Here is a 14,108-nt window from a genome sequence, read left to right on the forward strand (position 1 = left end):
TTTTATCGATAAATAATATGGAAAACAAGAGATATTCAGAGCAACATGTAAACAAATATACCTATCTTATTTCTAAAACTATATACGTATTTATCACTGAGGCTTGAAGTTTTTGTATTAATTACAGAATATGAAAAAGAGACATTTGCGCGTCTTATCCTTTGCCAGGATATTTTTGCGAAGAGGAGCGTTTACGTAAAGTGTATTTTAATCGGTATATACTAATACGAATAAAAACATATTACGAAAGACCTTGCAACAAATGTTTCTTCGAACAAAATCATTTCCAGAAAATGAGACGCGCAAATAGTCTTCGTCCCCACACATTTTAACACTGTCCGGAAGATTGTATCATACTTGGAATGTACTTTGTGGAACAAATCGGAGATGCGTTTTACGCATTCGTGAAATTGAGATTCAGTGAGGATTGCCCCGTAAAATCCAGCCCTTGTTCGAGCAATTAAGATTCGAGAGACCATGTCTCTCGAGAATGGCAAGTGGGCATGCACCGCTAGAAGAACAAGAGGTGCTAAAGAATACGAGTGAACAAATGTTCCCGTAAATACAAAAAGTAATCTATTCACAGTACAGAAATTCCGAGACGGCGATGGTCAAAGCATCGCAATGTGTCTCTAGGACAAATATCCAATAAAAAGATGCGAAAATTGGCAGATATGTTCAACGAGCAAGTACAATGGCAGTGTAACGTCATCTATCTACTGTTTTCCCGGCAGTAAAAAACGGAGCATTGCGCTCGTTCTCCGATTGGCAGTAAATTGTATCACCCCTAGATAATCCCAATCGAAGATTAAATTCTTAGAACCTAAGAAATCGGCAGTAGAAGATCATACGCTAAGACGAGGAAAGAAAATAACTGATATCCATTTCTACCAATATATAGATTAACTTTAATCTGAATTTTTATTTTCTGTAAAAGTACGTTTAAACTTTTTTATCTTTTTCCAATTTTCTAAAAATTAGGAAAAAGTAAAAACAAATTAAATTAAGATTGAAGTTACTCTTCATTGGTAGAAAATGGACATGATGAAGAGGGATTCTCTTGATCGGAACGATCAGACTTGCCGAGCACTCGATTAATGCTAGCGATCATATAAATAGCCGTGGCGATTGATAAAAATTACCGCGTGAACACAGTGAACGACCCTGGGCATGGCGCTTCCGGTCATCGTGACATTAACGTAATAGCGTAGTGCACAGCACTATCATATTCAGTATCAGCGAGCCGCAGAGCAGCGCAGAGAGCCAGCCAGGGCTCGCGACAATCGTCGTGTGATGACCAACGTATGCCGGCACCGAACCGTTCTGGACATCTCCAATGTCCGACCCGCGCACGCAGCTTTCCTGAACGTGATCATCCGCATTGAACATCGTGCGGATCGTCGGCGATGGCACCGCTCGCGAGTAATTGCCCGTCACATCGGAGTACCGTGATTGCGGCCGGGGCACCGGCGAGTCGTGCCTCGCGACGTGGGGACCTGGCCGTGGCGTCTGGCATGACCATCGCCAGATCTCCGACGCAGCGGAGGAGCACCGGTCGAGCTCGTGCACGGACGGCTCGCGGGAAGGCGCGAGATTGGAGGAGCCGACTGATCCGAAGCCGGAACTTTGGCTGGACGAGCGCGAGAGCGTCGGCAGCGTGGTGGTCATCATACCTTCCTGCCAATAACCACCCGCTACCCACGAAGTCTGCGTCACCGATCTGAGTTTCGGTGGCGATAAAATGCATCTATGTTTGCTGCCGGATTTCTTGAACAGATTCTCGGAGCTCGTCGCGCTGTATACTCTTCGCTCGAAAATCGCAGGCGTTTTCGTGATCCTGTCGTATTTTGGAGGATCTTCGTTCAAGAAAAGGGAGCTCAGGCTGTCATTTAAGCAGATATCCGGTGGACTATCATTCTGAGAGACAGAATTTAGGTAACCATTGATACCGTCGTTTGTGATCGTAGACAATTTCTGTCTCAATCTAAAGAAATAAATAACAATCTAGAGAGATAAATAATAAAACAAGATTGTCACAAATTTCTTATCCTACAATCCTATAATTTTTTCATAATTTCTAGACAAATTTTCAACTTTTAATATTTAAAAATTTTTCGTATTTTTATCTTGATTTAAAAATTATTAAATATTTCGTTGAAAGAGTATTTTGACGTAGCACAATGTGAATTATAATTACAATGTTGATATTGCTTGCATTAAAGTTCTTTAATGCAGGCCAAAAATTTTTATTTTCCAGAAAATTTTGCAAAATTCCCTAACTTTTTTCCGATTTCCAGTTTGTAGAAACTGGTAACTTTGTAAAAACGTTCACGAATTATGAAAAGCGAAAGTGATGTGTAAAATACTTACATTGCTGAATGTGATTTACTGAATTTGATTTCAGTGGAAGATAATTCACTCGCCACATAGACTGACGGTTTAATATAGCCATTCGTTTCATTTTTAACGATATTATTTCTGTTTTGACTGTTATATTCAAGCTGAGGCGAAATAACATCTCGTGAGCGCAACTTGATCTTCTTAAATACCACCGAACTGGTCGAAGTACTTTTATACAAGCTGGATCTTAGATTCACCAATGCTATAATAAATGCACAAATCGCTACCTAGAAAGAAAGACGGATAAACTGAATGTGCAAACGTATTCAAAATAATAACAATAATAAGAGGAGCAAGTAAGAATTAAAACATGAAATTAATGAGTAAATTAATATAAATACAATGTAATATATACAAACAATAATATAATAAAAAATAGTTTTAAAAAACGAAAAAATTACATTACAGATTTCGATTCGTTTTTGAGTCATCTTCAAAAAATTACGTTACAAAGTAGTATATTGTAGAATGCAGAGAATGAAAAATGTACATCTATTGCGGGCCGTAATCAAATTCGCAATAAAGGAGATGTATCAAGATAATAATATAATAATAATTTCTCATTTATTGAGCTTACCATGCGATACTGCACGATGTGTTCTGTTGTAAGCCAGGCATTTTGAAGAGTCATCAAATCCTTTATGGACACAAGAGTAATGACGCAGAACCATAAAAATATCAATAATACATCGGAACTCTTTTTTCTCATCGAGCTCGACCAACAAGCGCACAAGTGAAAAAATAGTCCACTGATTGGCAGCCAAACAAAGTCGTGGTTGTACATGACCATTGAGATCAGAATCGTCGAGATAACTCGGAAGACTGTTTCCGACTTTTTTGCGTTCTGTAATTGTATTAACTAATGATTATTTGTTATAATGTTGCTGCAACTGCAAGTCAATGAACGTTAAAAAATATTTACGATAACGTTAATAAATGTTAGGGCATCGAATATTAATCTTTAATGAGTCATTCTTTGCAGTATTTTAAGATTATTTATTTATTAGCATTAATACTAATTAGTATCATTATTAAATTAACGATTAATGTAATTTGTGATGTATTTCTAGCTCTGGTATATGATTGCATTTCAAGTCCAACAAACCGAATCGATGTACAATTTATAGAACTAAAAAAATGTACTTTCAAATTTACATAAGGAATATTATTAATCACCAAGATCCACTTTATCTGAAAATAGGATTCTTTCTCTTATTCTACTTATAACAGTCTTTTCTGCAAATGTACTTACACTGATAAGCGTTTTAAACGGTTTCCGCCTGAAAAACAGCATCTTATAACGAGTCAGCCACACCGCCTGCCTGCGCAGCACATCTCTCACTGTCAATTTGCAACTGTCACACAGCGGATACCTCGCTTCTAGGTATTCCTTAAATATTTTCAGCTCGGTGTTAAAGAGTTTTTCATTCTTAGGCTCAAAATTGGCCAGTTCCGATAATTTCAGACCTTCCCGCTTGTTACAACATGCACAGAGACTATCTTTGAGGACGTGACTGTTCTCACTGTCCTTGGACACTCTACAATATCTCGTATGTCTTTTTGATGTTACGTACTGCTCTGGAATATCGTACGCATAATCGCCATTCTGGAACAAACATTTCACATTCATCATTATGGACATTAAAAAATAAAAGAAATTGTTTTCCAACAAACGGACAGCTAAACATGGACAGGCCTGTACTTTTTAATTGAACTTATTGCACTTATTGTTGAAGAGAAAAAAAGAAAAAATGAAGATGACATTTTAATGATATCTTATTGATGTTAAAGGCATCATTAGGCTTTGCTACTTGGAGTCACTCTGTCTTTGTTTCTGATTGAATATCAAATAAAGACAGAATGGCTTCTGTATCAAAATGACACAGAAGTTTTTCGTTGGAAAACTCCCTGTAATTTACCTTGGAAAACCCGTTGTACTGTTCACACCAAGGACACAACCACCAATTCAGATGTTGTCTCCAGACCTTCGTGTTCTCATTGCAAAACCAGCAATTCACCTTCACAGGCCATCTTGCCCTGAAAGATGCGTAATTACGATGAATTAGTACACTCTTAAAAACGAAGAGTGGGTCAAAAGCAATAAAAGTGGGAGTAATATAATAAAACATATAGCCTTTCAAAACAGAAATTGGTCAAAAAGGTATTAGGTACTTCATTGACCTCTATTTAACGTTTTAAGTTCAAAAATTGATTTATGACATTCATGGAATATTCTTTGTTCCAAAAATCATTTAAACTTGTTGTGTATATTGGTAATTATTATAATAAGAAACAATATACAGGTAAAAGAATTCCAAATTAATAAAAGAAAAAAATACAATATTTTAAGCCACGGCTATATATAAAACACGCCGGTATTGGCGGTATATGCAATATGCAAGTGACTTACCTGAGCCTGTAGAACATCGTTAAGAACATAGCGAGTATTAAAAGAACCGGAGCGAACATAGCCGCGAAATCGAACGCCGCGTTCCGATCGGTCTCCATATCGCGGCAGGAAAAGAAAGGAATCAAAAATGCGTTAAAACAACGGTGTTTAGGAATGCGCCGCGTGAACGGGAAGATGATTTCCTAAAATCCACGGAGTAGAGACGTCGGCACACCGCATATCTCGGCAGTCCCGCCAAGCGATCGAGGGGTAGGATACGTCATAACCTGAAAGACCTGTCATTCAAGATTGTTAATAAGGAATAATAAAAAGGTTTGAGCATGCTGTTGGCTGTTGACGTGGACGCGATGAGGAATTCTCACGAGAAGGCTTACCCTATAATCGTCCAGATGACTATCCTTCTTCGACAAAGTCACTTGACCCCCCGCTGTCGCGATACGCGAAAATGCGACACGTGCCGATACTCCGGTACATGACGAAGAAATATAAAGGCGTGTTCACACCTTGACAGAAAATGGAAAAGCAGCCAATCAGAACTTTAGCTGATAGGTCTACAATTTCGGCTTTTTGTACTACTTACTACCAGTGCAAGTTCTGATTGACCACTGCTTTTCCGTTTTCTGCTTTTCCGTCAAAGTGTGAACGTGCTTTAAGGCTGGGTTCATATCTTGACGGAAAAACGGAAAGTGGAAAGGCGGAAGCCAATCAGAGCTCGCGGAAAGACAGAAGCAGACAAGCGAAATGAACCTCCTATTACTATTGCGAGTTCCGATTGGCTTTTCCGTTCTCGTTGAGAATGGATTGAAATGAATTGAAATGGATTCAGATTTTCAGAAATATTGAGTCACGAATGTTAAAATGAATGCTTTTCAATCCTGAATGCATTTTTATTCATTTATAGGAATTGCATGGAGCATATCTCTACGCCTTTCAATCTAAAAATAATATTAGCTTTTTCTGTACATTGTAAATACTATTCAATTCAAAATTTTGAATAGAAAATGCAATTTTTCAATCCAATTGCATCCAATTGAATCCAATTAAATCCAAAAAAAGTATTTGCTATTTAAAATACGCATTCAAATAGAAAAAAATTTCAATCCATTTTAATCCATTTTCGTTTGGTGGGAAACAAATGCCATCAAATAGAAATTGATGGAGTACATTAGGTATAACATTTAATGAAGAAAATAAGTTTTTAATTCTTTTCCTCTTTATAAATTCGAAGTTACGTATTTGAAAACAAAGAATTTGCTAGTTAATTTTTAGATCAAAGCTTATGTTGCACATATAAAATGAAATAAAATCAAACTGTATTAATATATTAAAGACTCTAACGAATATAAATCAAATGATATAACTTATAAATTGCTGAAATTTATTTTACAATGTAATATTTCCTTTTAAGAAAACACACCTTGCATATGAGCTAGTCTGCTTACATTCATGTGCATAACAATCAATTTTTAATATATAAGATTATTATCAGTTTCGACTAAAACGAAAGACATTTTCAATTAATAAGATATCTTTTATTTATTCATAAATAAACAATTTCATTTTATAGTCTAACTTTAAAGGACAGCTCAGTAGCGTTCGGAATTAATTCTTGATACTCGGATTGCTCGAAGATTACGTGATCAAGCTCGCCATCTGCTAGCTTGCATCTCAGATTTACATCAATTTGCCGAACACACTTCTTATATGGTTTCAATGTTGCATGAAAATATACCTTTTTAAGTCACAGATCTATAAAATACCGCAAACTCGCATCCATTTTCACGCGAAACGCGGCCATTTCAAATTTATGCATTTGTATTACGTTCTTTATTTGGAAAAATGAAGTCATTAAGTATGTAAATCATGTTTTTTTAGTTGTAATTAGTTTATTTATGAAACAAAAGAATATACGAATGTTCTTTAGTTTAATACGGATTTATTTGTCGTAGAAGTTTTGTGCATAAAAGTGCACGAAGGATACGTGTAAGTACAATTCAATGTAAGTACTGTTCAGGAATACGAAAGTACACATCACTCGTGTGATCATCGCATTAGCTTAAGCATTTTTATGTGTATTACCCTCATGTACTTCAAATCGTGTATGCACTCCGACCCTTTTTACGCGACATTTCTGAAATCAATTGCGGTACTTTATAATCTAGTGACTTTAATACCTTTATTATTTATACGCTCTATGGCGTATCTGTTGGTATGTGTCTATGGAGTGCAGACTGCAGACTGTAAAATAAATACGAGACATTCGATTGATTCGACAGCTCCTGAAATAAAGGATGGTGTTGCGATTTTGTCCGTTCTGTGCTAATCTTCTCAGGTTTCGGGAGCATTCGTCGGGCAATCGATTCGCATGCCCCACGTGTCCATATATTTATCCAATAAGGTCCCGGATAAGCTCACGCATTTACTTCACGGGCAAGGAGCGTGCTGATATCATTGACGCTGAATCCACGTGGATGGGAGTGGATTCGACTGATGAACGTTGCCCCAAGTGCTCACATCCACGTGCTTACTTCAGGCAGCTACAAACGCGCTCCGCCGATGAGCCTATGACACTCTTTTATAGATGTTGCAATCACGAGTGTGCTCACACGTGGCGAGTCGACTAATCTCGCAGGTAATTCAAGAGGATCGTAACAATGGGGGAGGAAAATATTATGCTTCTGAAATTATTAGGTTTGACATAAATTGTTCTTATTGCCATTTCTGGAGAAACTTTAAATTAGAAGTGGAACTAAGGAAGATTAGATTATTTTGGGGTTTGCTGTAGAATGTAGGAGATAGAAAATAGAAATATTTTTACAGAAGAGAAAGGAAGTAAAATTATAATAGAATCTCTTCAGAGAAGAGAAATTAGAGATTGTGCATCTTAGAATTGGAGGTATCGTTTAATCACAAAACTACTGTTTTTTAATAATTTTTTACTTTTAATACCTTATAAATTTGCTTCTAGTTTATGTTATTATATAGTATATCTTTTGTTATTGAAATTTTAATAGTATAAAATTCACACATTCACTGCTTTACAAACATGAATTCACTTTAAGCACACAAATTTTTTGCATTAGCAGTGAATTTGTGTTTTCAAAGCAATGAATCTATATTATTAATGCAGAACGTATACATAGAGCTGTATCGAATCGGGATGACAGCTATCTTAAAATCTCCAATAACTCTATTCACGAGGCCATTGCGTTTTTTTGCCAGATTCTTTCGTTTTGAGTAAAAATATGTCGAATAAGTATATTTTTATTAACCAGGAGGGGGAGGATAATTACCTTTATTTTTCTTATATAAAAGCGATAAAGAATTCAATTAATCTAATATAACAACTTATAAAGTAGACAAAAAAATGTGTTTAAAAAATTTTTTAATTATGTGAGTAAATTTTCATTTTGGTGTCGATATAAAAAAAATGAAAAATCTATATTCTCATTAGATAAAAGAAGAAAAAAATAAAACATTACATTTCATTTTTCAGGAAAGAAAGAAATGACTCGATGAATATTTAAAATAAAATCTGATAAATAAAGAATAAAAAACGAATCAATTAGAATGAACTTTTTTATATATCAAAACTGAAAGACATTATATAACTAAGGATTATTTCAATATTACTGATTTTTTTTCACAAAATTCTTAATGGTTTTCTTCTTATTCTCTTTACAGGAGTGGAATACGACAAGCATTAGATATATCATGAGCCCCAGCTCAATGGGTCCCATGAAAGTTGTTATGAATAAGGCTAAGGAAGAGATAAAGATGCTTGGACCAAAAGAGAGGCACTTCTTCTGTGGCGGTGACCGGAGCGTTGCGATGGCAGCAGAGTTATTGCGGCAGGGAAAAGTGATCGCAGTGCCGACAGACACAGTGTATGGTCTTGCTTGCCTGGCTGCTAATTCACATGCCGTCCAGCGGCTATATGAGATCAAGCAACGAGACGAGAGAAAGCCATTGGCTGTTTGCTTGAGTAATGTCAAGGAGGTAGGTATATGGGGCATTATAGACGACATTCCAACTGGTATGCTGGAAGATCTGCTTCCTGGACCCTACACAATATGCCTGCGGCGCACACCTGCTCTGAACAAGGATCTAAATCCAGGTATCGACACTGTGGGTATCCGTGTGCCCAATAACAAGTTCATTCGCAGTGTCGTCCAGATCGTTGGTCCACTTGCGCTTACCAGTGCCAATGTTAGCAAAGAACCGAGCAGTCTGCATCCAAACGAGTTTTGCGCATTATGGCCAGAGCTTGATGGTGTCTTCCACAGCTCTAATAATTGCAAGAAACAGATCGATGCGCGCAGGATCGGTTCCACCGTGGTGGATGTGTCGAAACTCGGTTGTTATTCGATTGTGCGTCGCGGTATTTCTGCGCATGTCATCATCAGGATATTAGAAAAGTACCGTCTGAAAATGAACACAACAGTATGATACGCGATTGAATTCGTGGCATTATGCAGTAATAGGTTATTTATCTATGAATTATATTTAATTTGATGATAGTGACGATGTATTTAAATAAAACAATCCTACTTGTCTGTGTTCATATTTACGATATGATTATATAATATCACTATTTGATCAATATGATTAAAAAATTCTTAAAAAACCTGAGAAAAAATGTTTTATGTATAATTGTATATAATTATATATAAAACATTTTTTTCCCAGGAAAAGTCACAGAAAAGAGATTTTACATTAACAAAGTTATCGAAGAAAAGTTTCTAAATAAAAAATATTAGTAAAAAAACAAATTGCATTTTGGATAAACCAAAACAGACCAGAAGGATTAAATCAATGTAAATTAAAACAAAAGGAAAATGATGTAAAGAAGCCAAATAAAAAAATATTTGTAAAAATGCAACTAGAATTAAAACGTGACATAGATTCAGAAGAAGCACGGAGCTGTCTTAATATTTTGTTACTCTGATTTAGTAGAATGATGAATGATAATAAATAAGGTTTTTCCAATGAGATATTAAAAAGAATAAATCTGTGATATTGTTCCAAAGATGGATTCCAGGGCGGCTTTTTTAAATGAAAGATATTTTTCAAAATTTGTATCATTATAATTTCCTGCTTATATATATAAAACAGTTTCGTTAGCTTTCTTCATCATCTCGTCGCAAGTGTTTAAAAAATCGTGCGATTTATTATAATGTATATACGTTTTATACAATTAGAATATGTATAAGTCTCCTAAAATCTCATTTTACGGTTCATTCAGTTTAAGAACGTTTCTTTTTCCGCACGAGATGTTAAACATTAAACAATTCCTTACGCTTTCGTGTTATAATCTAGTTAATATTTCTTAGGTTTTTATTTCGAGCAGTCATTTATTACTTAAATTGAAACTGCATTTCTCCCTCTATGTACGACAGCTGGCAATTGTAAAATAGAAAGACATTCGAAGGTAAATAAACATTCATCGAATGTTCTTTCCGTGGAGGATAGATTTTTATCAGATATATTATTGATGAAAAATTTCACTCAATACCTTGCACATACGCAACTTAGATCGTATCATATCCTCCTTGCAGTCCTTGTCATCCATTATAAATTAATCATTCGATTGCCGTATGTATATACATAAACTCGTTCGATTGGCGAGTCCTTCTTCCGTGCTCGGATAAATATATATTCTTAAAAATTAGTATTAATGTAATAAATAAATATTTAATGCTATGTATTACGGATATGACCGCCTTGTTATCCTTATCGGACGTGTCCTTAACTGGCCTCGCGCATCTTAATTACAAATAATCACTAGCGTTCGTTTATTCTAAGCGATAAACTTTTAGGCTCTCACGAAAGTTTCGTTGGCTCTTCAATGCAGCGATTTTCGATTGGCACGGGAGCAAAAGTGTGCAAAAGTGTCTGACTCTTTAAAAAAGAACGGATTGCCAATGAAGTTTACCGATGATTTCAACGTAATCGATTTAGTTCCTTGGAAAAACCAATCTCTCAGACACGACGCAAGGTGTCTTCATTTAAATATACTGTCATATATTTAATATATTTTATATATTCGATGCATGAATTCTTAAAAAAATTAAAACAAACTAACAGTTTCGGAATCTAGGAATATGAAAATACAGAGGACCTCGATATGATTGCTCGAGCACGTGAGAATCTAACGAACCAGGAGTCCAAGAGTTCTAAAGCATCGAAGGATTGGCACGTCCAAAGATCGGCAAATTCGAGAACTCTCTACCTCCGTTCTTCTTTCATGCGTCGTATATGATATAAATTTCTCACGTTTTCGAGAAGCTCGAGAGAGGCTCCTTGTATTCTGCATGCAAGAACATAAAAAACCAGGCAAACTTTCGCAAGGTCCCGGCGTCTCTTTTCTCTCTCTATTTGTTTATATTAATTATATAATAATATAACAAATCAGTCTAATCTTCCTTTATAGAAAATATCCCTGACGACGGTGAATATTTCTTCGCGTCGGCGGTGACACTCGTGGTCCTAAAGATGCCGAGCAGGCTGCTCCTTAGACGGGCGTAGATCTCCTTGCGCACAGTAGCCGTGAACTTGGTGGTCAGGCAGCTGATCGCCGCCGTCGCGAAGATCAGGTTGTAGAGGAGAACGAGTTTGAAGTTACCGAGCCACTCGATGCGTCCGAAATCACCCAGTAGATCAAAGTTTGTCATTCCTGGGAAAAACGGAATAGAAGAAACGTGAGCAGAGTAGCATTAAAAAATGCTAATCATGTAAAACTTTGTTCTCTAGTATCACTTCTTTTAAATGTATTTTTGTTATAATAACAAATAATTTGTTATTTATAACATAATTATTTTTTATGTTTCGTTCGCGAATCTTTATAACTCGAAAATTACTTGTATTTAACATCTTTATTAATAAAAATATTGATTCTAAATTAATCGAAGAATTCATTATTGAAATGACATTAATAAAAAAAAACTCTATAAATATGCAGGGTTGCATTCAGAAATTTTATCAGGATCCATTCATTTTATTTTTATTTAATAGGATTATCGGTGAACAAGGATAAAATGATAAAACTTTGAATTCCTAAACGCACTCCAGATTATATATTTATATTATTTGAACGAGAAATAACAAGCAGATCTATTATTAATTTTCAATTATTTCAGAGTATAATTGAGTAGGATGACTGGAATTGAGACATATTGCGTGCGGGATATAAATAAAAACATCCAGACAATTCGTGTCTTACCTAGTATTCGCGATAACAGCGGTAATGCCGAACTTAGCACAAGCAAGAGAGCGCAATTCGCAATGAGATGTGTGAGTGGCGTGGAGCGGAACCTTGGTTGGACCATTCTCACGCCTGGTAAAGTGTACAGGCCGATCGCGCTAGTTACGGCCAGATAAAGAATCACTGCCACCTCGATGGCTGCACCGATGGGTCCGAGCTTGGACAGGGAACTGATGCCGAGCGTAAATTGCTGTCAAATTAAAAACGACTTTATGATTTTTCAAGTAAAATTAAGATTCATACTGTACAAAAAAAAATGAAACAAGATTAGTTAATAAAAATGTCATCACAGAACAAAATTATTAAATAATTTACTTGTGAAATAAATTTGTTGAGAGAAATTTGTTTCTCTCTTTTTGTTAGAATAAATTCATCGACTTTTTAATTGTAGCACGCAAAATTTATAAATTTCATTTATAATTCATCATTAATATAAAATAACGATGATTCAAATTAATTGCAGTAAAATTCACGACTCGGTTAATTCAGAGGAAGGGAAGAATAAATACGAACCCTCGTGCTCAATGGCAACGCCTTGATGCCTATCAGTAATTCTATAGTGTTTTGCACTGCTAATAGGGCCGTGGCGGTGGATAGAACGAGCAGCGCCAGCATCGCTACCGGATAAAGTAGCGTGCGCCGGACCCACCAGGTCCTCCGCTGTTGATCCAGCAACTGTCGCCGCTTCTGAACATCATCTAGCCGTTGAGAAAGACCCTTTTGCAGAGCACCGTTCCTCAGACACAGCAGACTCGGACTTATGCACAGTAGTGGCTCATCGTCCTCGTGCGGCAACCAGCCACAATTCGTCGCCGGCGACATCGGCACCGGCGATACATATGACTTCCCCGTAGCTTTTACGTGCTGTAATCTGAATATAAGCTGAATTGTATATATACGTATATAAACATTAGACAATGTGTGATTCAATATACATAAAAATATAAGGAAAAGAAAGAAAGAGATGATACCTTCTGCGGATGCAGTCCTCCTCTAATCTATACGCGAAGAACTCCTCATCTAAGTTCTTTAGAAATTGGGGTTTAACAAGAAACGACCCCGCCACATCGAACAGTCGTACGAAACCCACTGGAGTGCATACTGAGGAATGAATAATTCACCAGTTAGAGTAAATTCTCAGGAAAAATCTTATGTTTGAAAAATATCACAAATTGATTTTTTTCTCTGCGTAAAGAATTGTGCGTAGTAGAATTGTGCGAAAATGTACGATACTTACGTAATAACATTACTACGCCGACGAACGAGACGCAGGAATATAGAAAAGGCAAATAATAACTCCATAAATCTGTAAAGTAGATTATATCACGTCAGTAGTCTCACTCAGTCAGTAGAATTTATGTAACTATGCTGATAAAATCGCGACGAATATCGTAAATGTATACGAATATATCTAAATTGTAAAAAATACGACATTCTATGACATGATATGTATTACTTACTGAGCAATGTGTGTAAACTTGAATTTTGATAATCCAACAGGGCCGACAAGACATAGGTCATTCCTAATACGAGAGTACCCAAGAGACAGAGAACTGTCACTGTTTCATATACTCTCGCCATCACGCCCTATGATTGCAGAATGATCATAAAAAAAAGATTTAGGAACTTGTTATCAAGAATTTTTCAGAATTTTATCTCACCTTTTTATGGCCTTCGAAACCCTCCGATTCCGTGAAGAGATAGGCGAAAGGCAGAAACACGAAAAGCGACAAGTTCGAGAATAGGAACACATGATTCCATAGACCTGTCAATGGAAATTAATTTTGTTATGATATAACATTTACGAAATGTAAACTACAAATTTACTATAGAGATATAAACTGAGGAGGACAAGATATGAACGATGAATTCGTCTGAATGATTCAATCCTCAATTATATCAGATGAATTCATCGTTCTTGTTTTACTCTTCTTTTCTTTTACTAATGTTTTAATCTTTTAAAGCTAATCAATTCTTTAATCTTTCATCTTTTATATATATATATATATATATATATATATATATATATATATA

General features: G+C 35.9%; 3 protein-coding genes across 3 annotated transcripts in view; 1 reads left to right on the forward strand and 2 right to left on the reverse strand.

Moving 5' to 3' along the window:
- Window positions 1–1,194: 1,194 nt before the first annotated feature.
- Window positions 1,195–4,908, reverse strand: LOC105621876. Its single transcript, XM_012203315.1, has 6 exons — window positions 4,811–4,908; window positions 4,320–4,437; window positions 3,653–4,006; window positions 2,978–3,244; window positions 2,371–2,627; window positions 1,195–1,984 (listed from the first exon to the last, which is right to left on the reverse strand). The coding sequence occupies exons 1-6, from the start codon at window positions 4,906–4,908 to the stop codon at window positions 1,195–1,197; spliced, it is 1,884 nt and encodes a 627-aa protein (XP_012058705.1).
- Window positions 4,909–7,391: 2,483 nt separating this feature from the next.
- On the forward strand, window positions 7,392–9,259 carry LOC105621934 (yrdC domain-containing protein, mitochondrial). The gene is made up of 2 exons (XM_012203371.1): window positions 7,392–7,442; window positions 8,495–9,259. Exons 1-2 carry the CDS (start codon window positions 7,392–7,394, stop codon window positions 9,257–9,259), a joined length of 816 nt encoding a protein of 271 aa, XP_012058761.1.
- A 1,967-nt stretch (window positions 9,260–11,226) lies between these two features.
- Window positions 11,227–14,108, reverse strand: part of LOC105621935 (protein LMBR1L) — an 11,349-nt gene continuing 8,467 nt past the window's right edge. The window contains exons 2-8 of the mRNA XM_012203372.1: window positions 13,736–13,839; window positions 13,535–13,661; window positions 13,312–13,380; window positions 13,046–13,175; window positions 12,588–12,945; window positions 12,033–12,264; window positions 11,227–11,486 (exon numbers count right to left, since the gene is read on the reverse strand). Of these exons, the coding sequence (XP_012058762.1) occupies window positions 11,227–11,486; window positions 12,033–12,264; window positions 12,588–12,945; window positions 13,046–13,175; window positions 13,312–13,380; window positions 13,535–13,661; window positions 13,736–13,839 (1,280 nt within the window). The remainder of the gene's footprint in view (window positions 11,487–12,032; window positions 12,265–12,587; window positions 12,946–13,045; window positions 13,176–13,311; window positions 13,381–13,534; window positions 13,662–13,735; window positions 13,840–14,108) is intronic.

The sequence above is a fragment of the Atta cephalotes genome (assembly GCF_000143395.1).
Source record: "Atta cephalotes unplaced genomic scaffold scaffold00038, whole genome shotgun sequence".
In the NCBI taxonomy this organism is placed as follows: Eukaryota; Metazoa; Arthropoda; class Insecta; order Hymenoptera; family Formicidae; genus Atta; species Atta cephalotes.